At 40.5% G+C, this 27,187-nt stretch overlaps 1 protein-coding gene across 2 annotated transcripts in view; it reads left to right on the top strand.

The window, feature by feature from the left end:
- Positions 1-27,187, top strand: part of IARS1 (isoleucyl-tRNA synthetase 1) — a 194,401-nt gene that overhangs the window by 20,274 nt on the left and 146,940 nt on the right. For both annotated transcript variants that reach the window (XM_045023399.1, XM_045023400.1), the window contains 5 exons: positions 9,955-10,072; positions 14,858-15,005; positions 20,396-20,483; positions 22,062-22,122; positions 24,386-24,481. In XM_045023399.1, coding sequence (XP_044879334.1) covers positions 9,955-10,072; positions 14,858-15,005; positions 20,396-20,483; positions 22,062-22,122; positions 24,386-24,481 — 511 coding nt within the window. The remainder of the gene's footprint in view (positions 1-9,954; positions 10,073-14,857; positions 15,006-20,395; positions 20,484-22,061; positions 22,123-24,385; positions 24,482-27,187) is intronic.

The following is a 27,187-nucleotide window of genomic DNA, read 5'->3' as shown; positions in this document are numbered from 1 at the left end:
GCCCTGCTGGAGGACAGACCCCGGACAGGATGCAGAAGATGCAGCTGTGTGGAAGGGCTGGGGGCAATACAGCCATGCTGGAGGGGCAACAATGCATCCTTGCTTAACCCCAGTTTTGATGATGAAAGGTTCCGTCTCAAGGCCATTAAAGAGAACTGTGGCAGTCATTTCATCATGGAGAAGCCTTAGGACCTTGATAAATTTTGGAGGGCAGCCAAATCTCGCCAGCACCTTCTACAGGGCTTCACCAAGATTTTTCCTGGATTTGGCAGGCAACGAAGAGCATGTCAGTTATCCCGAGGGATGATTTAAAACCGCACTGAGATTTCGGCAATATTTCCTCAGCAAGGAGAAGTAATCGGTTTAAGAGGATACGGGCAAGAATTTTCCCTGCTGTAGAGGGCAAGGCAGTGCCTTGATAGTTTCCACACTCTGACTTATCGCCTTTCTTAAAGATTGTAACAATGTTAGCGTTTCTCAAGTCTTCAGGAATCTTCTCATTATACCAGATATGAAGAAAAAGTTTGTGGAGCTTCCCTACCAGTTCTTCACCTCCAAACGTGTAGACTTCACCTGGTATGCCATCTGGCCTTGCTGCCTTGTTGTTCTTAGTTTGCATAATGGCTCACGTTACTTATTCAAGGGTGGGTGGGGCAGGAGGGATAAGCAAGAGATTCTCTTTCATGTTGTTGAGGTATAGATTTGATACTGGAATCAGAGACAGTTGACTCATGGCTCAGGAGTAGCTCTAAATGCTCCTTACATCTGGCTTTGATGGCTTCGCTGTCCTTAAAATACATTGACCCGTCTTGGGCTCAGAGTGGTGTGGGTGCATGGACCATAAATGGCCCTTATTGCCTGAAAGAAACTCCTCATGTCATGTTTATCAGCATAAAGCTCAATCTCCTTGGCATTTTCTCGACACCATTTATTTTTGATGCCACAGATTTTCCTTTGGGCTTTAGCATTGAATTGCTTGTATGACTCTTTCTTCTGCTGGTGTAATATGTCATTTTGCCACAAGCAATGAGTTTTTCTTTTCTGGTTGAGGAGGCCCCGAGTCTCAGCATCGTTCTCATCAAACCAATATTGGTGATAGCTGGTGACGTAGCCAATGGACTCAGCATGTGCCGAGAGAGTGGCCGTCTTTAATCCCTTCCAGAGATTTTTTTTATCATCAGATGTAGGCATAGCAGCAAGCTTCTTTTGGAGACACTGCTGAAGTTTCTCCTGAGTCACTATATCTTCAAGGGACTTGACGCTGAATTTCTTTTGTGTTGATTTTGTGTGCTTGCGATGCCTTGAGGTGATCTGGAAATTCATGATTGAGCTAACAGGGCAATGGTCTGTCCAACAGTCATCAATTCCATGCATGGCCCTCATGATGCAGACATCCTTCTGATCTCAAGCTCTAATAATAACATAGTCAAGAAGGTGCCAATACCAGGAGCGTGGGTGTCTCTAGGTGGTCTTATACGTCACACTTTTGTCTAAAGAGGGTGTTCGTGATGACCAAGCAATATTCTATCCATTTGCTCAGGAGGGGGATGCCATTGGAGTTAGCCTTTCCTACTCCTCCTTTTCCAATTCCACAGATCTGACTCCTATGGTGTTCTGAAGTAGTGGAAGCCTAGAAACCATCTGTAAGCATTAAAACAAACTTAAGTCCCAGTGGTAACTGGTGAATGAGCATCCAAATGCTCTGCACATTTGTTATAGGTTAGGGCTGTGGTTCTTAACCACAGGTCTTCCGGGGGGTACATCAACTCATCTAGATATTTGCTTAGTTTTACAATAGACTACATAAAAAGCACTAGCAAAGTCAGTACAAACTAAATTTTCATACAATAACTTGCTTATGCTGCTCTCTCTATATAAATTGAAATTTAAGTATAATATTTATATTAGTTGATTTATTTTATAATTATATGGTAAAATTGAGAAAGTAAGCAATTTTTCAGTAATAGTGTGCTGTGACATTTTTGTATTTTTATATATTTAATTTTTACTTTTTTGTAAGCAAGTAGTTTTTGAGTGAGGTGAAACTCGGGGGTATGCAAGACAAATCAGACACCTGAAGGGCGTACAGTGGTCTGGAAAGGTTGAGAGTAACTGGGATAGGTCATACTTGCTGAAGTAAGCCAAGCATACTTTTTGCTGGAATTGGCTTATCTTGTAGTGGGGGCTTGAATACTGTTTTATCTGTGTTAGGGAAGTATCTACTGAACTTGTCCTACAGTGGCTGAATTTATTAAATATTACAAGTGACACAAACCTTTAGTGCCTTGTCCAATTTAGAGCATGCTGTCTTTGTCCTTGCCTAGGAACAAATATCTATGGTTAAAGAACCAATTTATTTAAAATATGGTTCCATTCTTCCTGCTGACCCTACTGAGAAAAGGCAGTTAGGCTTTCTTTCTGTGACTGAATAGTACTAAATTAGCCTACTTCACTTTGATTCCTATGTCAGGGTTCCCTCCCCACTCTGAACTCTGGGGTACAGATGTGGGGACCTGCATGAAAGGCCCCCTAAGCTTATTTCTACCAATTTAGGTTAAAAACTTCCGCAAGGCACAAATTCTTCCTTGTCCTTGGACGGTATTGCTGCCACCACCAAGTGAGTTAGACAAAGATTCAGGAAGAGGACCACGTGGATATTTCCCCAAAATATCCCCCAAGCCCCTTCACCCCCTTTCCTGGGGAGGCTTGAGAATAATATACCAACCAAATAGGCAAACAAGGTGAGCACAGACCAGACCCTTGGGGTTTTAGGACACTAAAAACTAATCTGGTTCTTAAAAGCAGAACTTTATTATGAAGAAAAAAAGTAAAAGAAGCACCTCTGTAAAATGAGAATGGAAGGTAATTTTACAGGGTAATAAGATTTAAAACACAGAGGATTCCCCTCTAGGCAAAACTTCAAAGTTAAAAAAACAGGAATAAACCTCCCTCTAAGCACAGGAAAAATTCACAAGCTAAAACAGAAGATAATCTAACTAATTTCCTTGCTATTACTTACAATTTGTAATCTTAGATGCTTATTTCAGGTAGGGTTTTAGGAGGTGTGTTTTTCCTGCCCTAGTCTCTCTCTGTCCCGGGGAGAACAACAAAGAGAGCACAAACAAAACCTCCCTGCCCCCCCCCCCCCCCCCCGCATTTGAAAGTATCTTCTTCCCTTATTGGTCCTTTTGGTCTGGTGCCAACCAGGTTATTTGAGCTTCTTAACCCCTTATAGTAAAGGAGGGGTTTTATGCTACCTGTAGCTGTATGTTTATGACAGGCTATAATTATGTTACCTCCTGTAACAATACATACATGTTTCAAAGAGAGATTTTAATAAAATTCCTTCTGCTGCTAGCAGATGAGGAATGGAAAGTTAGGGGAGAGACTCTAAAAGACCTGGAGGGGAAGAGGAGCTGGTGCCAAACAGGATCAGTGTCAAATACAAACCCTGTAAATTTCAGGTGTGCGAGCTAGATGTGAATTTCACTTTTCTTCTGTGTATCCCATACAGGGGTGGTTGATTGGTTTCTCTACACCATTAACGGGGGGCTTTGTTTCTTGGTCACTTTTCTAAGAATTGTCTTGATTCAAGAGAAGGACAGAAAAGCATATCATGAAGAGATGGAGGTTTAGTGTGAAATCTGCTAATTGATTTTAAGCACATTTTCTCTGAGCTACATTAAATAGAAGCTACATTAAATAGAAGACTGTTTTCTGCAAAATTAGTCTTTAGGGATGCAAGCCTTCTTTAAAAATAAATTAACTCCCTCCAAAAACAACAACAAAACCTCCCCCCCCCCCCCGCCAAACCCTTTGGTTGTGGCTTTACTTCATCCTTGTATGGATGAGGAATGGCTGAGATCTGCAGGAATCACATGCGGGTAGAGTTGCTTTATACAGCTTTGTTAAAGCTTTCCATTCTGATCTTATAGCGGAGCCTGTTTTACAGTTGTGAATCCCTCTCTGAGCTTATAATACTAGATGTGCCAAACTGCATAGTGCATTTAAGATTGAATATGCTTGAGAAGGAAATTGGGGTGAGTCCCCAAACTGATTTTCATTTGCAAACCAGGAAGGATTTTGTGTCCAGGTCTGCATGAGTGGAAGGCTAGTGTGTCAAGCATTGCACCAGCTAATGTCCTGGGCATACTATCTTTATATAAATAAAGGCCCTTAATGAAATGTCTGTTCTGTGCTTGACAAAGTTTTGTGTTTGTTTTGGCATTTCATGCTGCTTGGTGGTGATGGTGGTGGCAGATGACTATTTGTTAAAGGTGAAACAGGCATTTCCAGTTGGGTGACTTTTACCTTTGAACAGAACTTCATCTTTTTTAATATTAAAGACGGAAACGCTTTGGCAGAATCTTTAAAGGAGTCATACGTGTTACTGTTGAGTAGTATTACTTAAATATTAGTTTTGTGCTCTGTTAAGAGAGTTCTGTGAGGGTTTCTGATGAGAAGGTACAGTCAGACCTCAAAGTCTTTTAAAAATACTTTTATTCATACTTGTGTGGAATTTTTAGGTTTTGTTTTTTTCAGTGCACGGTTGATTCAGGAGGTAACTGTGTTTATTGCCCAAAATAGTGTTGAGAGCACACCATCCCGAGCTATTGAAACAAATGCTGGCATACAGCATACTTTATCTTCTGAGCCAAACAGAGCTGCATTGAGTCAAAGTGAAAACAATTTTACTGACCTGAGAGACCTGCAGGAAGTGTCTCAGAAAGGGGTAACGGTGATAGACATACATGTGCCAATGAAAGACAGTATGGATTTTTAACACAACTATTGGTGTAACTTTCCAGATAGTGCTGTGGTCAGTTGAGACCTGGATCTGAAACAGAATTTTCCCTGGTCAATGGGTAAAGGCCTGAAATAAAGTTGAGTTAAGGAAATAGTACTCTGCTCATAGCTGAGCTATTTGGTGTCATGTTGAGAAGTGTTAGCAGAAAAAATAACTTAATTGTTTCACTTATAATAACAATCAAATATCTGAATGCTTGCTAGGAATACATAATGTGCCATTGTCTATTCTCTGCTGGCTTATAAGAATGGAGGCAGTATGGAAATTAGAAAGAGAGAAATATCCCGATACACCTGTTTGACACCACCCTATTTATCAGCAAGGATTTGAAGTGTGTTTGTGGCTCTTGTATTAAAATCTGTTTTGTATTCCAACATGTTCTGATCTTTTCTTAAATATCAAAAGGAGGATATATTTTGGGGCCTGTTGACCTTGAATGTTTCTCAGTGTTTATGTGCATTGGTGCTTTTTTCAAATAGTCTAATAGCACCACCTAGTGTCTAATTCTGAAAGCTTCAGTCCTGAATATGGCTGAATTTAAAAACAGTCTGTGGCAGTGCTTCTGAAAGTCAGGCTGCCGCTTGTTCAGGGAAAGCCCCTGGCTGTCCGGGCCGGTTTGTTTACCTGCCATGTCCGCAAGTTTGGCCAATCGCGGCTCCTTTGGGCCGCAGTTTGCTGCTCCAGGCCAGAGGGGCTGCAGGAAGGGCAGCCAGCACATCCCTCAGCCTGCGCCTCTTCCCGCAGCCCCCATTGGCCTGGAGCGGTGAACCGCAGCCAGTGTGAGCCGCGATCGGCCGAACCTGCGGACACAGCAGGTAGGTAAACCGGCCCGGACCGCCAGGGGCTTTCCCTGAACAAGCGGCGGGCCGGCTTTGAGAAGCATGGTCTATGGGCTTGTCTACATGAGCACTTAGTTTGTGGTAAGTTGGGCTGTAAATTTACCCTGCACTAGCCTGCTCCACACTAAATGTCTGTGTAGACCCTGATGTCGCACTCTAAAAGACTTTACTTAAAAAACAAACAAACAAACAAAAAAAAAGCCCTAATCATCCTGAGTTGCTTTTTCTATGGCTAATGACAGTGCTGGACTCCTTGCCTAAGCTTTATTTTTTAACCCTGTTTAACAGGAAAGTCCTTGTTGCCTTAAAAAAACAACTGCAAACCCCGCTTCCCCCTGGCTATAATGTTGGCTTGTGATGATTTTGAGAGTCTTGTTTCCCAAACTACCTTGAATAGTGGAAGGGATTGCTTTCCCTTTTCTTGAGAGCAAAGAATCCTAAATGGTTTCAGATCTCTGACTGCTGATCCAGGATAGGCAAGATGCTAAACCTGCAACTGGACAAATCCCTAAAGCAATGGGCTTGAGAATAACTCCACAAGGACCTTGTAGATATTAGACTCCCTGTCAGAGTGGTCCACTGAGCTACTTCCCTGTCGTGGGGTGTAAGTGTGTATGCAGGACAACTTTGTTGCATCTGGGAGGTATGTTGAAGGATGTACTGCATGGTAGGTGGCTTGCTGGTTGTATGAGAATTGGGGAAATCTTTGCTTTCAGGATAACAGGCTTCAGGCTCCTCTGAAGCACAGATTTATGACAGTTTTCTTGGTACACAGACTAAGGTTAAATGTGATCTCAACTACCCAAAACTATAATGCCAAACCCCATTGTGGGTTGTGCTTTGTGATGTGTTGTGGGGGTGGATTGTTTTGTGTGTGGGTTTTTTTTTTGTTTTTGTTTTTTATTTGTGACTATAGTGCTTATCAGAATATGGGGCTCAGGGCCAGACCCCAAGAGATGCTCAGCACCTGCAAATCCCATTGTTTGGTACTAGTTCAATGTGCCTTTGAGAATTAGGTTGTCAGTTTGCGGATGCTTAAGATGGCGATTAGAAGTGTGGGTTCACCTAATATTGTTTATAGAGTGAAATTCAAGGGAATAGATTTTTCTGTTTTAATTTTTTTTGAGTAACCTATTTCCTTTGCACACAGAAGTGACCTGTGGCGCAAGAAGTTTCTGTATGCTTCCCTGTAGTATTGCTGACCTTCCAGAAAGGGCTGCTGTTTCTCTATGCCAGGATCACAAGCCTAATGCCTTTTTCAGACTAGCCATCAAATATATCTTGCTTAATTTAGGCACATAAAAATTAATTAAAGGACTGTCCACTTGCAAGTAGTAACTGGCTTTTATTTTTTTTAGATCTAAGCAAAACTGCTGATGCTTAGTGTGCTGTTTGGGGTAGGAAATGCTGCTAGCAACAAAAGTTATATCCTGTCTACTTTGTCGTCTCCTAGTGACTGATACTTTATTGATAGAAAGAAAATTATGTATAGCTCAGAGATTACTAATATATTTTGTCATGGTGGTAACACAGGCAGTTGCATCAAGCAACGATTTGTTTTTATGACCCTATAGCAGTGGCTCTCAAACTTTTTTACTGGTGACCCCTTTCACACAGCAAGTCTGAGTGCGACACCCCCCCCCCCCAATTATAAACACTTTTAAATATATTTAACACCATTATAAATGCTGGAGGCAAAGCGGGGCTTGGGGTGGAGGTTGACAGATCGTGACCCCCCCCCCCCATGTAATAACCTCATGACTCCCTGAGGGGTCCATACCCCCGGTTTGAGAACCCCTGCCCTATAGTGTAGTCTGCTGTGAATACTAATGACTATATCCTTTGACAATGGAAATTTAAAAACAATTTTTTAGTGTGAGATGTAGTACCTTCTGTTTAGAGAGCTCTGAATGGGAATGCCTTCTGAAAGCTAAATACTGTCTACCTGGCAGTGGAAAAAATTGAAGCTCTTAAACTGCAGTTGAATAAAATTACCACAAGAGGAGGCTGTTCATTTGTATTTGAATTTTGTAGCTCCATCTAGTGGTCCCCCTCCTCCTCTGATTTTTGTTAAGGTTACAAGTACATCTCAGCAGTCATTAAATGTTCATAGATGTGGCACTGAACTGTTTTTCTCTGTGGGATTAGTAGGCTATGTCCCTTCAAGGAGGGCAGGGAGGAAAGTAAATTAGATCTTTTGTGTAACTAAAAATATATATAAAATATTCTAATCAACACTTTTCAGAAGGCAAATTCAAGAATATTGAAGAATAAATCCAAAATCAGTGACTTGTCACAACTAAGTCATTTAATATAGCCTAAGTTGATAAAACATAAAATGAAAATATATACTTTTGCTCAGTTGCAACAGAGCTTTCCTAGTTACGATACTGAAATACCTATGCTTGAAAGTGCATATCAATAAAAAAAATTCTCTCTCTACACTTTGGAGATATTATTGCTTGAATGGTTGGTAGCTTTAAATTAAATCCTAGTAATGAGGCTCTTTTCATAAACTTAGCAGGTATATCTCCTTTCTTAGGAGTAATGATCAAATTGTAAAATGAATGCATAGAACAAAACATATAGGTAGCCACTGTCAAGGTGGTCAACTATTTGGCTTCCTCACATTCAGAGCACCTTTATTCCAGACCAGAATCATGTTTTTTGGCAGGGGAAAGAATGTGTCTCATAATGTGCACTTGAATAGTTCTTTGAATTTGGGTGAGAGTGGGGGAATATATGCCTAGGGATCAAATTCTGTGTGGGTAAATAGTACTACTCTTCAGCTCCCTCTAGAAACTGAGCCCTACCAGTTTGAGAAGGTACCCTCAATGGATTGTGCAGATGTTCATGATAAGATCCTGCAAGCTTTGCTCAACTACTTGGTTTTTGGCTCCCCTTGGTTGTGGCTGGATGCCCCTCCGGGCTTCTGAGACTTGACTCCTCTTGGTGGTGTTTGGATGCTGCACTTTGCTCCCTGGAGTGGATTAAAGTCCTCACTGAACTTTTGGTCTCCTACTGTTGGGTTATGGATTCCACTTTCAGTAGATAGTGTAGATCTTCATAATGAGGTCTCTAGTTTCTCCTGTCCGCAGTGGAGTAGTTAACTTAATAAATCAGAAATGTCATCATTAGGCTTCAGTGTCAATAGGCCAGTTCATATCTCTCAGTGCTGTTGATTCAGGCTGCAGACTGATATCACTGTAGCTGTTGGAATTGATTTCCCATGTTGAATGGTTATCCTAAACATAAGAGCAAAAGATTTTTGTTTAAATGAATGCATAGATTTTGAAGCACAAAAAGATGGTGTACAGAAAAAAGGACCAATTGCCAAAACAGCATGACCCAGCGCAATTTGGTCTCATAAACATACTGTTTAACAAGACCGCTCTGTGTTTGCTTGCATGTTAATAAGATGTTCATCTGGAAGGAAACACAGAAAATGTTAATGCTTTGAAAACATAGCTTGGGTGGGAGAGTTCAAGAGTTTTTTAAAGTCAGTAGCAATTGGTGAATAGTCTGATCATCCAACTACAAAATAACTAGTTCCCCAGGACCACAGGGCCAGATTCCGGTGTGATAATTTGAGCCCTTGGAGAACTGTGTCACTGAATATGCAGGCCTCTTGAACGAAGCTTTACAAATAAAGGTGTGCAGTGCAGACGGGGAAGATCTTTGCCTACTATTTGAAGAGCCATCATTCACCTGGGTTGCCAAAAATCCACTATTTTCTCCTCTGCCAATGATGCATGGTGCCATACATACAGCTGGTGAAGCAAGGGTCTTTTGGGATGGAAAGTGTTATACAACGATTCATTAATGTAAATCATGGAATCACAAAACTTCTTGTTCTCTAACCAAACCTAGTTGCCTAGATGTGGCCTCTTGAGGAAAGCATCTTGTGTTAACCACTGAAATTTAAGTTTTATGGTCCCCAAGCAGGCAGCTGGGGAAAGATTCAACTGTTAAAATGATTCATATCTCATCTGAATAGTGCCATGTGTTGTGCATGGAAGGCAGAGCTGGCAGGATGACCCAAAGCTGAATCTAACTGAAAGAATATTCACAATAAAAATGCTGTAGTGGCACTAAGTATTTATATTGTTTCAAGATACCACTTGTATATGTATGTGCAGATGCTTTGAGTTCTGGTGTTTCAAGTAGTAAGTAAATATTTTCTATAGTTGGAAAATTATTTGAACTTTTCAGAATATCTTCCGTACTGCATCATAATCCTACGCTACAGCTGCTTTTAGTTAGAATCTTAAACTATTAAGCTATTATATGTTCCTTATTTACTTTTAGGTGGGTTTTCAAACAGCTGTACGACAAAGGATTGGTTTACAGAGGCGTTAAGGTTATGCCTTTCTCCACAGCATGTAACACTCCCCTTTCGAATTTTGAGGCTCATCAGAACTACAAGGTATGTCATTGTCTATATGTATGTATAATAATCTGACCCCTGTAACTGCTCTGTCACATTGGAGTGAGTGTCTGTTCAGGACTGGAAAGCTTAAATACTTCAGTATTGACATACTCAAAACTGATAGAATAGTGCTAGTAAAGAGCTGGCCTAGTCATGTATATGTCCTGCTATGATTTTTCTGACAGTTCCTTTGGTCATTTGTTGCCTCTTTCACCATTCTCTCAGTCTTTGATCTGGGAAATTGCTCCACTCTACCTCACACATTTTTTGAGTACCTCACTGTGTTGGGTTTCTACAGTGAATATTTTATACTGCACCTTTCCTGCTCACCCCAGCAGAGGATTCCCTGTATATTGAATCTGATCTTCTGGGTTGATCAAGCTGGCAGCTCAGCAGCCACACCTGTAACTTACCAAAGTTAGCATATGAGTTGTGGGAGGAGAATTGAATTCTATGATCTGAGATCCAGTGTTGCAGTTTAAATACCACTTGTTGCTCCTCTGCCTTCTCTTGTGCCCAGGGCTGGCTCTAAGTTTTTTGCCACCCCAAGCACGCGCAGAAAAACCAAAAACCAAAAAACCCCCAAGCCCTCAGAGAGCACAACTGTCAAAGCACGGAAAAAAACCCAACCCACAACCTGGAATGCCGCCCCTGGAATTCTGGCACCCCAAGCACGTGCTTGGTTTGCTGGTGCCTAGAGCTGGTCCTGCTTGTGTCATTAGTAAAGCTACTTCTTAGCCCTTGTTTCAGGAAACAATGGAAGGAAATGGAATCATGAACTTCTGCAATAAAGCAGGATATTATTAGTACAGTAACTCCTCATTTAGTTGTCCTGGTTAACGTTGTTTCGTTGTTAAGTTGCTGATCAATTAGGGAATGTGCTCGTTTAAAGTTGTGCAGTGCTTCCTTCTAAAGTAGTTTGGCATCTGCCTGCTTTGTCCACTGCTTGCAGGAAGGGCAGCCCGTTGCAGCTAGCTGGTGGGGGCTTGTAACCAGGGTGGACCGGCAGCCCCCCTATCAGCTCTCCACTCCCCTAAGTTCCCTGTGCTGCAGCCACCCAGCAGGCTATCAATTGCTGGCAGTTCAGCTGTCCCTCCCCCCACTACCATGTGCTGCTCCTGCCCTCTACCTTGGAGCTGCTCCCAGAGACTCCTGCTTGCTGTGTGGGGGGGAGGGAGGGGCTAATGTCAGGGTGTCCCCCTCCCCCCTGCTCCTGCACCCCACTTACCCCTTCTCCATATAGAGCAGGGAGGGGACACGGATGGAGAGAGACATAGAGAGCTTGGGGCAGCAGCTGCTGTCTTAACTTCCTGATTCACTTAAAAGACAATGCACTTAAGAGTGGGTCAGCTTACTTAAAGAGGCAGTGTGCATCTCTCTCTCCCACACACAAGGTGTGTATCTGTCTCTGTCTGCTATGCTGTCTCCCCTCCCTCGTGTTCATGCTGCCTTATGTGAGAGGCTACATTAACAATGTGTTAACCCTTGAGGGCTCAGCCAAGTGCTAGTTTATCATTTAGCAGCAAGACATTCCCTGGGAAATAGCCTCTCTCTTCCACCCTTTAACTTCACCACCTCAACCAAGCTTCACAATCATCATAGCTGTGAACAGTATTAAATTGTTTAAAACGTATACTGTGTGTATATCTATATAATATATATTTTTTTGTCTGGTGAAAAAAAATTTCCCTGGAACCTAACCTCCCCCCCATTTACATTAATTCTTATGGGGAAATTGGATTCGCTTAGCATAGTTTTGCTTAAAGTCGCATTTTTCAGGAACATAACTACAACGTTAAGCGAGGAGTTACTGTATAGTATAAAAACCCATTTTAGTGTGTAACAGAAACCATAAGTGTGCTTAGAGGAAGCCCCCATGTAGCAAACTTTCACAATTTGAAAAATAAATAAAATCCCAGTTATGTTGTGTCTGAGTAAAGAAAAGTATATTGTTAAGGAAACAGAGAACTCAAAATAGAGAAATACTAAGCAATTATTTTATTTGTAAATGTAACAAGATTCATCTTTCAAAATGCCAGGATTTTGTTGAGTTGCGTGGCATGTTTAGTACTTTGTGAAACATTAGAACAAGCTGGTTAGAAACATCATAGTCTTTGTCTAACAATTGGTAGAGACTAAATTTTATTGATAGCATAGTCTTCACTGCGCATTGCTCATAATCCAAGCATTACATAACTGTTTGAGTCTGACTATTGCCTGCCCCACATGCTTATAGAAAGAATTCCTTCTGGAGCAGCCCTTAGCTTTGACGTAAATAGCTTCCCATTCCATAATGGAATTACCTATTCTGAGCTGTGTTGTTGGAGAGGAGCCAGGGATGCTTTCAGTGCACAAATGGCAATGTCACATCTGTTTGAGTATTCCTGGTTTATGCATATGATGTTAATTTGTTAGGTGTTGTAAAAATGCCCTAAGAAAGCTTTTTAATGCAGCTTGGAGCTTTTCGCTTTGGAAAGCTTTGCATATTTTGCTAAATTTAATTATTTCATAGCACACAAACTAAAGAGAGATTGTACAGTATAGTACACCAAAGGATCAGCTTTCTTGCCATGGAAGTGATATCCCTTTATGGGTGGAATGCAGGAGCCAATTATTTTTAGGAGGGAAAGTGAAGAATAAATTGTTCACTTGAAACTCCAGGGAGATTTTAGGCAGGCAGAACATTGCCCCATGTACCTTTTTGTCAGGAACTTTACAGATAACACACCACCTCTTGCAAACAAAAGAGGTTGTGTCTTCAGGTTTTCATATTTCATTTACTAGGTGGCACCTCTAACGTTACAGGGCTGACTAGTACCACGTTGCAGTGGGGGCTGTTGTTTCACCAACAATTCAGAAAGAAAAGTGCTGTCTACTTACTTGAACAACTTCAGATATCCATCTAAGTTTCACCTGAAGGTTTTTTATTAGAGCAGTGACCTTTCCAACCCTGTTTAGTTTGCTATCTATTTAGATCAGAGCACTAATTGAAGACTTGTGCTTTCTAATTGTAGTATTTGTTTGCCAAGTTGTGCAAGCATTAAGTTATTCACACAACACCCCTGTGAAGTAGTTAGGAAAGATAAATGGACGCAGTTTGAGGTTTATAAAGATAATCAAACTCCACATTAAAAATCTACCATGGAGCCTGATAATGCTGTTACTTTTAGTTACAAAAATAGCAAACTTGTTCTTTAGTTCTATAACAAAAATGTTACCATTCCTGCAGGCTGCCGTTAGGTAACAAGCTCTACAGAGCTATGGTAGGTCTGTATTGCCACTTAGATTCTAGCCATAAAACTGATGTTACTTCAAAAGATTTGGGGTTTGAGTAACACTTGCTCTATAAATTTGCCTGTTGGAAATATTCCTTACACAATTCTGTAAAATGTTAATTCTGTAAGACTTTGGGCTCTTCGTCAGGGTATAACTTCATATAAGGTCTTCCACAGTCCAATAGTATTGATAATACAGAAACTATAACTTGTGCAAGCGCTTCACTCTCTCCAGTGGTGCGAGGAGATTTTAATTCTCACCGGTACGCATAGGCAAGTCATGGGATGGACACAAAGGGGGGCATGAGCTAAAGAGGGGGCACGTGACCCCCCCCCCAGCCCGGGGCCCCCATGCTCTCCCTGTCCCCTCCCCATCCCATGTTACCTGAGGGCCAGGCAGGGGGAGCTCTGTCCTCCCGCTGCACCAGATACTGATTTTGGACCCATGGGGCTCTCCGGGGAACTGCAGCGGCCAAAGGAGCAGAACGTGGGGCCGCCTGGTGGCACCACGCCAGCAGCTCCGGGCTGTACCGCCTCCAGCCCTTCCATGCAGCTGCGTCTCTTGTCTGGGGTCTGTACAGCCTCACCAAAGGACAGGGCTGGGGGAGGGGCTGAGGGCAGTACTGTTACAGCTGCACCAGAGGAGCTGCCGGCGTGGGCTACTGGGAGTGGCAGTCCCACCTTCTGCTCCTTTTGCTGCTGCAGTTCATGGGAGTGCCCTGCGTTTCTGAAAATGTCTTTCCAGTATGGTGTACTGGCAATAAATATCTTTATGGTATGGCGTATCTGACCGTACCTGCTTACTTGCAGCACTGACTCTCTCTAATGTGTCTGAGAGAACTTCTTTTAGAGTAACACTGATATTATTAATACAAAAGGATTCCTTTGACTTGATTGAAGGCAGTACTTGTTGAGGCTGAGGTAGAAAACCATCTGTTAGCTGTGCATTATGTTTTAAACATCCATGTACTTCTATGTGTAAGGACATATAGTTTATGTGCCTTGGTTAAAAATAGTAGTCTGCCAGGAGAAAATTTTCTCAAGTGATAGCTTGTCCTCCCAACTCCTGGTCCCCTGGGACAAACTAGGTGAATGTTGAACTCCAGGTTTCAGGAGCTGAAAAATTATTAAACTATGAAGGAAACCTTTAACCAGTTATGATCTTGGATTATTTTTGTATAACCTTAAATTGGGATTATCAAAGGCATCTGAAGGAGTCAGGCACCCAACTCTCAGCCATTAGAAATAAACTCTGACTATGTTGAGGCAGTTGTGTCCCTCGTGATTTGGTCAAGAAGCCTACATGGGGGAGGTGGAGAGACGTGCTTAAATTGGTTCTCATCTGCATTCACTCTTACTGATTTTTTTGACAAGCCAGGTTGCAGGGCACTAAAGGAACCAGGTAACTGAGTGACAACAGCTGTCACTGCTTTTCCTTGGAATGTGCGTTCTCGCCAACTCACAAGAAACCTTTCATATCCCTCTCCCTATCGCTGTTTCATTTAAGGATGTTCAAGATCCTTCGGTGATTGTGAGCTTCCCACTGGATGAAGATGAAAACATCTCTCTTGTTGCTTGGACAACTACCCCCTGGACCTTGCCTAGTAATTTGGCCCTCTGTGTTAACCCAGAATTGCAATATGTGAAACTAAAAGGCAAGTGCTAACTTGATATGAAATACTGTGAAAATGTAGTTCCATTGAACTCCTGCATGTGTATAGCAGTTTCTGTGATAGACAATTCTGTTTGACTTTCAACATGTAGCATTTCACTGGAGTTGACTGTATGCTGAAGGATGAGTCAAATTTACCATGTTGCTAAAATCTCCATTAATTTTGTACTCTTTAATTGCATTGGAGCTATATTACATGAGTACTAAAGGACTAGCAGTTACATAATAAATGCTCCTACTACATTACTACATAGTGAGCAAGAGCAGGTATGCAATATGGGTGTGTGTTATCTCACCAGTTAATCCCCCATCACTCCCCAAAGAGTCTCACACCAAATGATCCTAACTCTTCCCTTGTCTGACAATTTCTCTGCTTTGCCCCACTTTTCAACCACTTCAGACCAAACTGTCTCATTGCCTTTGGTGAGGAGAATCAGAAGGTAGTAGGCTAGTTCAAGTCAGTGTGTAAGGTAGCCTGTTCCTCAAGGGCCCTTGATACATCGGGAGATGCACTGCAGCACATTCCTATGGTTAAAAAGGGAATTCATGTATAACAGGTGGGTAGGATATATGAACAAAATAGATTTACTTTACTTGCTAGTTCTCCCACCATCTTTCAGAGGTTTACAGCTCCAGCTTCTCAGCAGCCAGAGGAATGTTATCTTCATCCTTTGTTCCTTGTAACATTTTCAGAAAGGAATTTTTTTTTACCTGAGTGTCATGCAATATCCATACAAGAAATGCAGTTCCTCCTAATGATTCCCTGTTCTGATAAATTTCTTCTAATGTATATTTTAATATTTATTGTAGTTAGACTATGTAATACACTAAGATCATGTTCACTGATTTGGACATAAGCAGTCAGTTTTGCATTGAACTTTTCAGATTTTCCAAAACTGCTGACCTTTTCTAAATTGGCAGCATACGTAACCAAATACAGTGATTCAGATTACCTCTGGCATTTTTTTTTAACGCAGATGAAATGGCATAGTTAGAGTTTTCATTTAAACATAGATTTTAAAATTTAATTTATGCATGCCTAAGGTAGTGGCACATGTAAAATACTGGGAGACAAATCAACCATTTCCTAAGACACACAGGCTTTTGGATAAATTCATATTTGTTCCTTAAGTCTTCATTCCTGACCACTTCTTCAAGTATTAAGACACACTATAATCTTGAAACCTATGCAGCTCAAAAAGAGTTAAGTTTCAGGCATAACACTTACCTTCTACCAATTATTTTGCAATCACATTTCCCTGTTGTCTAAACTTTCTTACCTGTTGCTTACTGACTATACTAGAAGAATAGTGACACCGACTACACATAATGTGCTGTCAAATGCACTAAGTATGCTAGAAAAAAGCCCCCCCCCCCACACCCCATGCTTCTAAGCCCTTTAAACAGCTGTATGTACAAAATTAATTTAACCCAAAGATCACATTGTCTCCATAAGATATATGGCATTAACTCATTCTTCAGGAACATCTAGTTCAGGAAACATTGGTTCATTATTATAACTAGAAACCAAGCGAACTTGTCCTCAGTTAGAATAGTCTTCCACGGAACACTAAAAACAAACAAACAAACAAATTGTTTGGAACTTAAATTCCTAAAATGAATGAGCACTAGGAAAACGTTTGGCTTTCAGATGTCACTTTTTCCACAGACTGTTCTTAAAGCACATCTAGCTGAACTTGGCCACAGCCTCTGCCATAATGGGAAAACATTGGTTGATCTTCAGGAGTAGGTGCTTACTGCTAGTTTCTTCCCAGTCCAGGACTTCAAGGATTTCCACAGGCATCTTCAAATTAATAAATTAACCTATGTGAAGGCAACATGGCCTACTGGATAGGGCAGGTCCTGGACTGGGAGTCAGACCTGTTTTCTATTCCTGGCTCTGCTACTGATCTTTTGTTTGACAGTGGAAAAATCACCTTTGTGTTTGTGTCCCCGTCTGTAAAATGGGAATAAAGATACTTACTTTTATAAAGTATTGTCATATCTGGGGATGAAAAGTGCTATATAAGAGCTTAATATTATTTATGGAAAAAAAATCTCATTGCCTCCTGCATGGCAGCATCATGGCTGATTTTGGTGTTGGGTAATAATTAAACCAGTACAGAGTATTAGACCTCTGCTAATTTGGGGAGAATCCTAAATTGATTGTCAAACTATAACTACACCTTTAAAGGTAGCTGGGGTGAGGAAGAATAGCGATCTGCCTAAGTAGTGAAAATATTCCATGTTGATATAAGGGTATGGGAGTTAGTGGTGGGGAGGAATGACGCTATTCTTGATTAAAGGTTCAACTTTGATTATCTAAAGCAGGGGTCTCAAACACGTGGCGCATGGGCTGCATTATTTCCTGCAGCCTGCCAAGCTCCCCTATCCCCTGCCCCTCCCCCAGCATGCCATGTCCCCACTCCCCCGTCTACATCCCAGTGCTTAGGGCTTTCCAGGAGGAAGGGGGGAGGAGCGGGGATGCAGCATGCTCAGGGGAGGAGGCGGAGAAGAGGCGAGGCTGTGGTGGGGATTTTGGGAAGAGGTTGGAATAGGGGCAGGGAGGGGGTGGAGTTGGGGCGGGGACTTTGGGGAAGGGGTTGGAATGGGGGTGGGGAAGAGGTGGGGCTGGGGTGGGGCCTCATGGAAGGGGTGGAGTGGGGGCAGGAATGGGGGCAGAGTGGGGAGCTTTAACAGAAGTAATTCTAAAAGTAAATGCGTGTGTTGTCCTTGGAGTGAGGTGCATTACTGAGTGTTTATATTTTATTAAAACCCCTTGGAAATGACTTCGTCAAAAAAAACACTCATGGAAGAAAAGTTTTCCAAGACAAATGGAAGAATTTATATTTTTTCACAGAGGTAAAAGATAAAATTCAATGCCTTATTTGTCAGCAAACGATTGCAGTTCCCAAGGAGTATAACATGCGTCGGCACTATGACACGATGCACCTTGAAAAATATGATGCATTCACTGGAAAAATCTGAGAGGAAAAAGTTTGGCAACTTAAAGCAGCATTTGCCAAGTAAAGAAATTTCTTTTTGGGGATTAAAAAGTCTAGCGAAGATTCAGTAAGAGCAAGTTTTGTGATAAATGAAATGATAGCTAAATCATCACGGCCTTTTACAGAAGGCCTATTCGTAAGAGAATCTCTTGTGAAGGCCAGTGAAATTTTATGTCCTGATAGGAAGAAAGTTTTTGAAGGCATAACCTTGTCTGCCAATACAGTTGCCTGCAGGATAACGGATTTAGCAGATAATGTGCAAAAACAATCGATTCAAATGGCAAAAGACTTTGAAGCATTGCCCTTGATGAGAGTACAGATATATCAGATATCACACATTGTGCAGTGTTCATTAGAGGTGTGGATTGCAATTTGAATATTATTGAAGAATTGCTAGACTTAATGCCACTGAAGGGACGTAACACATTTCAAGGACTGGAAGAGTGCATTGAAAAAGCTGCGCTGCCATGGAACAAATGTCATATCTTTAGCTATGGACGGTGTGCCATCAATGTGCTCTGAAAACATTAGTGTGGTTGGATTATTGAAGGCTAAACTGAACAGCCTCAATATATCAAGAATTAGCTCCACCAGTATACATTGCATTTTGCACCAAGAAGCCCTGTGTGGTAAAAGTCTACAAATGAAGGAAGTTATGGTTGTAGTTGTTAAAACCGTCAATTTTATATGTCCATGAGAGCTGAATCGCAGACAGTTCACTTCTTTTCTAGCAAGTATGGACAGCGAATATGGGGAACTTCTGTATCACACTCAAGTTAGATGGCTGAGTTGTGGAAATGTTTTGAAGTGTTTTTTTGCACTTAAGGAGGAGATTGGAAAAAAGGAGGCTCCACAGTTTGCTGATTCCATTTTTATCTGCAACCATGCTTTTCTAACAGATGTAACTGATCACCTGAATGCACTGAACTTGAAGCTTCAGGGTAGAAAACAGGTGATAACACAGATGTATGACAGTGTTAAGTCATTCAAAATCAAGCTTACTTTGTGGGAGAAACAGTTGACTGCTGGCAATTTGGTCCATTTCTCGACTCTGAATTCCTTAGGAAAAGTTGAACCTAAGTCCTTGAAAGAATATGCAGAGATCATTTCTAACTTACACAAACAGTTTGATATGCGATTTAAAGATTTCAAGGCACTTGAACCACATTTTTAATTTTTTCCCCCACCATTTGCTGTGGAAATTGACAATGTTGCAGAAGAAATGCAGATGGAGTTAGTGGAGCTTCAGTGTGATACCATTTTGAAGAAGTATACAGATGTTAGAATTCCAGAATTCTACCGGTTTCTTTCGCAAGAAAGATTTCCCATGTTATTCTCTGCTTCCGCAAGGGTAATAGCAAGGTTTGGAAGTACATGTATATGTGAACAGTTTTTCTCTTCCATGAAGATTAACAAATCTGTGTTAAGGTCAAGGCTCACTGATGAACATTTGAAAGCAACACTGAGATTGGTTTCGTCTCAGGATATCAAACCTAATATTGATGCTTGGCTTGATGCAAAACGCTGCCATCTAAGTGGCCAAAAATGAAATGACTGTCAAATAGCACTGACTTTTCGCATTAGTTTTAAAAAAGTTAATAAATTGACTTTTAATAGCATACTATATTACTCTTCATTTTGTTTGATTTTTTACTATACTTTTGTATCGTTGTATGAAAAGGTTTCAGTGATGCGGCCCTCGGGCCAATGTACCAGTCCTCATGTGCCCCTTGTGGTGGTTTGAGTTTGAAATCCCTGATCTAAAGCTTCCCATTTACCTTCATTTTTTTAAATCCAAGAAAAAAGGAGCAAAGAGTAATTTTATGTTGTTGTTGTTATAATAAATCTCAGAAACACTGCAAAATGGGATAGAGTGTGATTGTTATGTAAAGCATTGACCCACTAATTCTTGCAGCTCCTGTTTAATTTATTATAATTTAGCTAATTATTTTGCCCTCTGTTTTACCTGCCTGGGCTGCACCAATCTGGTTGCCTTCCCTTGCCAGAAAGAACAGTGGGAAAACTATCTGTTAAGGCAGCCATGGCATTTCAATGCAAAGGCTGCTAAAAGTCAGTTCAGCGGAGCAGGTCCTGAAAGCATCAGCTCTGCAATTTGGGGAGTCTGTGCTAATGCTGATGTCAAGAGGGTGTTGTCTAAATTTTAGCTCTTTGCAATGCATTTATGTCAAATGGGTATAAATAGATCTTTGTGGGAAAATAAAAATTTGAGTCTAATAAGCTGAATTATTCTGGGTAGTTTTAGACCTGATGCCTTATTGCTCTTGTGTAAAATGGAAACTTTTGTAATGGTGCAAAAGTAGAGTATTCATTTATGGTTCGTTTGTTTGTTTGTTTTTCCCCCTTTTAGATAGTGCCACAGGGAAGATTTATATTTTGATGGAAGCCAGGCTGGTAGCACTGTACAAATCTGAAAGTGAATATGTGATACTTGACAGGCAAGTACATGAATTATTGCACACTTTTGAACTTCCATTTTTTATAAATAAGTAATGAACTGCTGCAAGAAGTTACATAACTGCAGAATCCAAGAGTGCTTTCTTAGGAGGGTGGTTTAACACATGAGTGCCTTTTTATGTACATCCTGCTACAGCCTGTCAAGGGGTTTGAGATCTGTCTCTGCAAATTATGCTTGAATGGAAGTTTTTGTCAGAATAGAAGCTGCATCTGGGTTTATTGCATCTAAGGAAATGGTTGTAAACACAATATATTTGAAAGCCAGAGTAGGAAAAAAATTGTCTTTGGCATCCCAGTATCCTTCCCATATGGTAGTCTACCTCTTCCGCTTGTAAAGCTAGTGTCAGCACACATTTGTAAGGACTTTTTATTTGTTTTATTCATCCCAATACAGTTTAGAATAGCAAATAAAACCTCATAATTCAAATGCTGCTGTAAAGAGATTTACCTTTTTTATCACTCTTCAATAGAAAACATAATTTTTATAAAAGGCATACAGTATGACAGAAACATTTATGCTCTCTCCCCTTCCCGCCCATCCTTACCTTTCCTTTTGCAGTGATACCCTACCCACTCTTGGGTATCTTCCAAGAATTGGAAACTTCCTGCACCTAAATAAAACCAGTTATTTTACCCCTTTTTTACAAAACAATTGCATTTTTTATAACATTAACATCTTTTTGAGAATGAAAATACATTTAAAACAGAAGTGGAACATACGTAAATTGTTTTCCTGCTGTTCCCTAGAAAAACCTTAAGAAAGTTATGCATCTGTCTCTCGTATATTGGCTCTTTAGTATTGCTGGATTATTTTTTTAATAGTGGAAGATCTATTAGTTTTCCAGATTTTCCTCCCTGTGTTATACTGCTCTTCACCTGTATAGTTCACACCTTCATGTTTTCTGTGCTGTTTTCCAGCATGTTAAAATTTTTTTTCTGTCTCGGAACTAATCATCTCTTTGAAGCTTGGGACATGAATTGTTTCAGTCCTTGTTTAGAGCTCTGAGTTCTCATCCTCTTCTGGTGTTGTCAGGAGACTACATTTCTCAGCTTGGAGTTCTAGACTTTTCTACAGTTCTAGATGTTTCTACATTTCTCTAGCTTATAGTTAGTAATTTTGGACCAGTGTTTACTTAGTTTTATTCATTCTTGTAAATACCAGAAGACACTCTGCTTATACTACAGAGCTCCACTATAACCAGTTTATTTTTTTATTTCCCGAAGGTCCTATCATAACTTCTTATGAAGTGGATTACTGATTTATGCTTTGCTCCTGCATTAATTTGTAAATGTGAACTTTATTGTGGGGATAATGAATTTATACTAGTGGCAAATAGTTAACAAATATCTCAGCTTTCATTTAGTGTTAAAGTTGACAAATAAAGGTAGAAGTAGGAAGCAAACTATTTGGAAAACAAGTGCTTTTCCTCATATCAGATTTCAGTATGAAAAAATATTTAAAAAGAGAAAAATAGTACTTCTAGATTTAGTCTTTATAAGACAGCTAGTGCAATTTACAGTGTGTTAATGTGTGTACATATAAATCTTTTTCTACATAGGTTTCCTGGCATTACTCTTAAAGGCAAGAAATATAAACCACTATTTGAATATTTTATTAAGGTAAGATAAGTCCGTCTTGTGTTTAGACACAGAACCAAATGACAATGTTAAAACCAAGAGACTGCCATTTTAAATAGTTGTACGTTTTTGATCAATATTTCCCCTTGATATGATGGCAAAATGAATATTGTGCTTTCTTAAGAATTTGCTTTCATTTATTTTAAGACCCATACTTTGACTGGATTTACTGATAATCCTGGCTATATGTTAAAATAAAATCCCAACTGTCAAGGTGTCATGGGGAAAATAGGTAAAATACCAAGCAAGTGAAATCTCAGGCCTCCATTTCTCAAAACAAACTCATTGTCCCACATTACATTAACATGGCTATTCTCTCATTTCATGCTTTGCAACAGAGAGCACTGTCACTTTGCCAGAAAGTTGGCTGCTTCTGTTTTTACCTTTCTTTCTTATGTCCTTTATGCTTATACTTCATATAAGTACACACCCTGGTGGTGATGAAGGTTGAGAGTAGGGGTGACTCTAGGTTTTTAGAGGACTCTTTATTGAACAATCAGTATTCCCCAGTGTCTATGAGCTAGCTCCGTTCAGTTGAAGCCAGCATCCTCGTTCTCTGCCTACTACCACCATAAATTCCATATTCAGAAGCAGAATTATGACAACATTGAAATTGGAGGTTCTTTGTGCGTTTTCATTTGAAGTATTAAGACCTTATATTGCTGTAACTGTTGACATTTTTGCATTTCCAGTCTTTATGGATGTCTTATGTTGCACTTAAAGGAGCAGTACCTATTTTACTGTACTGAGAACATAGTTTAATACACATCATGGGAAGGAGTTATGGAGAATAGAATAGGCGTATGAACATTTTGATAGAACTTGACTGAATGATACTGTAGAGGTGGGGACTTACCCCTGCGGCGCCTCCTGCTGGTCTCTCAGGGAATTAGCTCGATTTCCAGCCCAGAGCACCCTCTGCAGGCCGGTGATCTGCCTCACCGCTTGCTGTTGGCCCCCCGTGTCCCTCCCTGAACCCGGTGCCCCTCTCACCTGGGGTGCTGCCCCCTGGCAGTAACCCCTTTCTCTCAGGGTCTCCCCCTCCCAGGGGAACCCACACCCACTATCCCCACATCGCCTCAGTATAAGGCTACTGCCAGTCCTCATCTAGCCCCATGCCCTGGGGCAGACTGCAGTATCAGCCTACTCATCACTGGCAAGGTTGGGTTTGGACCTGCTGCCTTGGCCTACCCCTGGGCTGCCCTCTGCAACCCCCAGTACCTGTTGGCCTTGTGCTAGGCCACAGCCTGGGGCTTTCCAGGCTGGAGCTCCCCAGCCCTGCTCCACTCAGGTACCCTGTCTCTAGCTCCCTGCAGCCAGGCCCTTCTCCCTCTACAGGCAGAGGGAGACTGCTGAGCTCCTGGCTCCCAGCCTTTTTATAAAGGCCAGCTGTGGCCTGATTGGGGCATGGCCCAGCTGCAGCCACTTCCCAATCAGCCCAGCTTAGCAGCTCCCAGCCACAACCTTTACCCAGAGCTTTTTAAGATAAAACTTAATACAGTACTGTGACAAATCATTGCTTCAATTGTGATCACCAGGATAGTTCATTTTAAGTTACTTTTAAATTATGTGAGGGATACAAAAATGGCTCATTACTCTTAATTATCAGCTTGCTGGACAGATGGCAGATAATTGGTTCCGTTATCCTTTACGGTTTTCATCCACCATTAAAGTTAAAACTTAATGTTAAATGTCATTCCAAACTTTTACCTTCATGCTTTCCTTTGTGCTTATCACCCTGTAAGTTGTCTTAAAATAATTAGTAGCAACCCCCCCTATTTTTATGGTGATAAGAAACAATGGCCACGTGGAAGCTGCTTTATTTATAAATTATTATATGTATGTGTGTATATATAGGTCTATAAATGGCTGGAGACTTCTTATGTATCTTGTTTATAGGATCCTATTAATTTGTAGTCTCAAGCATGAGATTGCATCAGTGCGAGAATATGTATTAGTCAATTTTATGAAGTTGTCAACAGAAGTCTTAGATTTAGTCTTACACTCTTGGTGCTCAGTAAAAAGAATGCATTGGCTTGGCATTTTAGCTGAGATAAGTGGTTAAAAATATCAGATAATTTATTATTCCTATGTATAAAGCAAACTAAAATATAGTTCTAGCTATTCCAGCTTTTTGACTTAAAGGTTGATCTGTTAAATGTACATTTTCCAATCATTTTGAAAAATGCTACTTTCCTGTATGTCTGAAAAAGAATATAATACTTCAATATTTTGTGTGTTGCAGTGTAAAAACAATGGTGCTTTTACTGTGGTCACAGACAACTATGTGAAGGAGGAAGAAGGTACAGGGGTTGTACATCAGGCTCCTTACTTTGGAGCTGTAAGTAAAAACTAACTTTTATTATATGTTTGGTCTGGAGCATGTTCCCATGGCCTCCAAGGGCCCTTTCAGATGTACAATGCTGACTCTGCAGGCCAAGAGAGGTAATGAGCTGCTTTTAAAACATTGCGTTCTGTTGAATGCTCAAACTTCTCTTTGTAGATGCAGTTGCCCTTTACTTGCACACCAGTGGGGAGTTTAGATGTCCATTACTGTCATCTTTACTATTCATAAAACGTCTATCCCTGTAACATCTGAGTGCTCTAGCTCCTTGTCTTCCCTGAAGATCGAGAAATGCCAGCTTCATCACAAAGAAGAATTGAGTACTCTACTGCTAAGTAGGAACCAGCTGTTCTAATTTGTAAATTGGACAAATATCAGGACTGTTGTTCAGCATGCTATGCCTTTCAACATTTTACCATTTGTTAGTTTATATGTGTTGAGCATATAAAATGACTTAACATGCTTCTGTACCTTCTCTATGTCCCTTTGGGCTAAAAGGATTTTTTGTACAATGGTCTTTTTTTTAAAAAGGATGTTTTATTTCCTTTTCCTTTCCCTAATTTGCTTGAGATATTGAAAACTAGAAAAGTTGGACAAATTCTCTTAAGAGTTAATCAGCTGGCCTTTATAAACCCAGGAATTACCATACTAGATCAGACCCATGCACTGCTTAATCTGCTATCCTGTCTCATTGGCAAGCAACAGATGCATCCAAGGAATATATGAGACATTTTCCTAACCTCTAGTAGTTAGAAATTGGTTTAATTCCTGAAGCATTAAATATATGCTCTCTTGCAAATTGTATGTTGGCATGAACTACTGCCACTCAGGATGTTCTTGTTATCCATCTAAATGTCCAATCCCTTTTTTAATCTTCTTTTTTTTTTTTTGCCTCAGTGATATCCTATTTAGTTGTCTCCTTTTGAAGAATGTGTATATTCCTATGCTTTATTTCATGTTATCAAGATGAAAATTCTTATCCAAATATTACACAGGAAAACATCCTGCTTTTTACTTTTAATTACATAAGTAGAATAAACTGGTTAGAGAGGCACAGAAGGGGGAGGGATAGCTCAGTAGAAGGTTCACAGTTGCCTTAATTTAACAATTGCCTCACCATATCTACAAATAAAAGCAGACTCAGGGTCAAGTGTTAACTGAAAAGTGATGAACCCACACAGGGAGTGTTAGTGTGATAAAGGAAGTTTGAAAATTTCACAGAACCTGTTACAGTTGTTAGTACACAAGGACTAAGCAGTAAAATGTAAATTAACTTAGAGAAAAAAGCTGTCTGCTATGAAATAATTACCAGTCTGTTAGTATCTCTTAAAAACTTTGATTTTATCAGTTTAATGCATAGCAAATAGTGCATATGTTGTTGTATGGCTCTAACTCCACAGACCACATTTTCTGTTACTTGCCTGTAGAGTAGACAACTTCATGATACAGCAAATTGCTATCTGAATCCATGGATATTTTATCTTCAGAAGGAATTATTTAAGGACACATTTAAATAACACATTTTATTTGAATGTTGAAACATTTTCTTCTTTGGCATCTCTGCATCTCACCTCATCCTCTCCAGTTAGTTCAAAAAAGCACTAGCTCCCAAAGGCTGTTGATAGGATCAGAGCTCCAAAGAGCTAAGTGCTGTTCAAACGCACAGGAGAAACATGATCCTTGTCCTGAATACGCTTTCAGTTTAATTTAAAGAGAAAAACAGGTAGAGGAGAGAGAAGAGAGATACAGCCTAAAAGCCATGTGACCGTGGTTCTGATGAGCACGTTTTGTAGTTCAGTTTCCTCTCTATCACTTCATTTACTTTTTTTTGTATTAGGAAATTAAGTGAATGGCGTCGGGGTTGTGGTGCCGGAGAAGAAGGGGTATATAAGTAGCAACAAGGGAGGGAAAAGAGAGAAAAGTGGAGGTGTGGGGGGAGCTGAGGAGAATCACACCTTCCATGAAATATTTAAATATCTTAACCGCTCATTTGCTTGTTCTGTTATCTGGTGTACTGTCTCTGAATAAAGAGAAGTCCCTTGAGGGAAGGATACATAATGATGTGAAATGTGGCTTCAGTATGAACCTTTGGTATTATATAGATGTGTTCTGCACCGTGAGATCTCAGAAATCCATCCTCCATGTAGTTCTGTGAAAAGGATTCTTAACCAAAATTTAAAGGGGTGGGGGGGAAAGATGCAGTTAGTTCTAGAACACTTCTTAATCCAAGACGAGTTTGCGGTACAGTCTTTCCCCCAACTTGAGCTAGTATGTCACCAAATAGCTCACAGTTATCCAGCTCATGAAACTAAATATCACACAATTCAAAAAGAACATAGATCAGAAAACAAGACCAGCCTGCAAAAACCTTGCATTAAATTTCTGATCTTTATCTGAAACTACATACTACTAAAATTCAGCAGCCTGAATAGTTCTTCATCTACAGTAACATGCAGTGGTTTTGAGTTTTGTTTTTTTTTGCTAGCTATATAGCAGATCTTTTGCGTCTTATAACCAGGGTTTGCCCCCATCCAGCTGTTTATCATGTAAGTGTTAATACCAGCCCCATACCTGGTTCCATGCTTCGAATGGCAGACTCTATTTTGCTGCTAAATGGCTAGCCACTGAATGATATGGGCTTGAGGTGGTATAGAATCATTATTTAGATGGTACAGAATCATGGTTGTTGCATCACAACCTTTA

The sequence above is a fragment of the Mauremys mutica genome, chromosome 7 (assembly GCF_020497125.1).
Source record: "Mauremys mutica isolate MM-2020 ecotype Southern chromosome 7, ASM2049712v1, whole genome shotgun sequence".
NCBI lineage: Eukaryota > Metazoa > Chordata > Testudines > Geoemydidae > Mauremys > Mauremys mutica.
The sequence above is the reverse complement of the archived record's forward strand: the minus strand, read 5'-3'. Positions and strand labels throughout refer to the sequence as shown.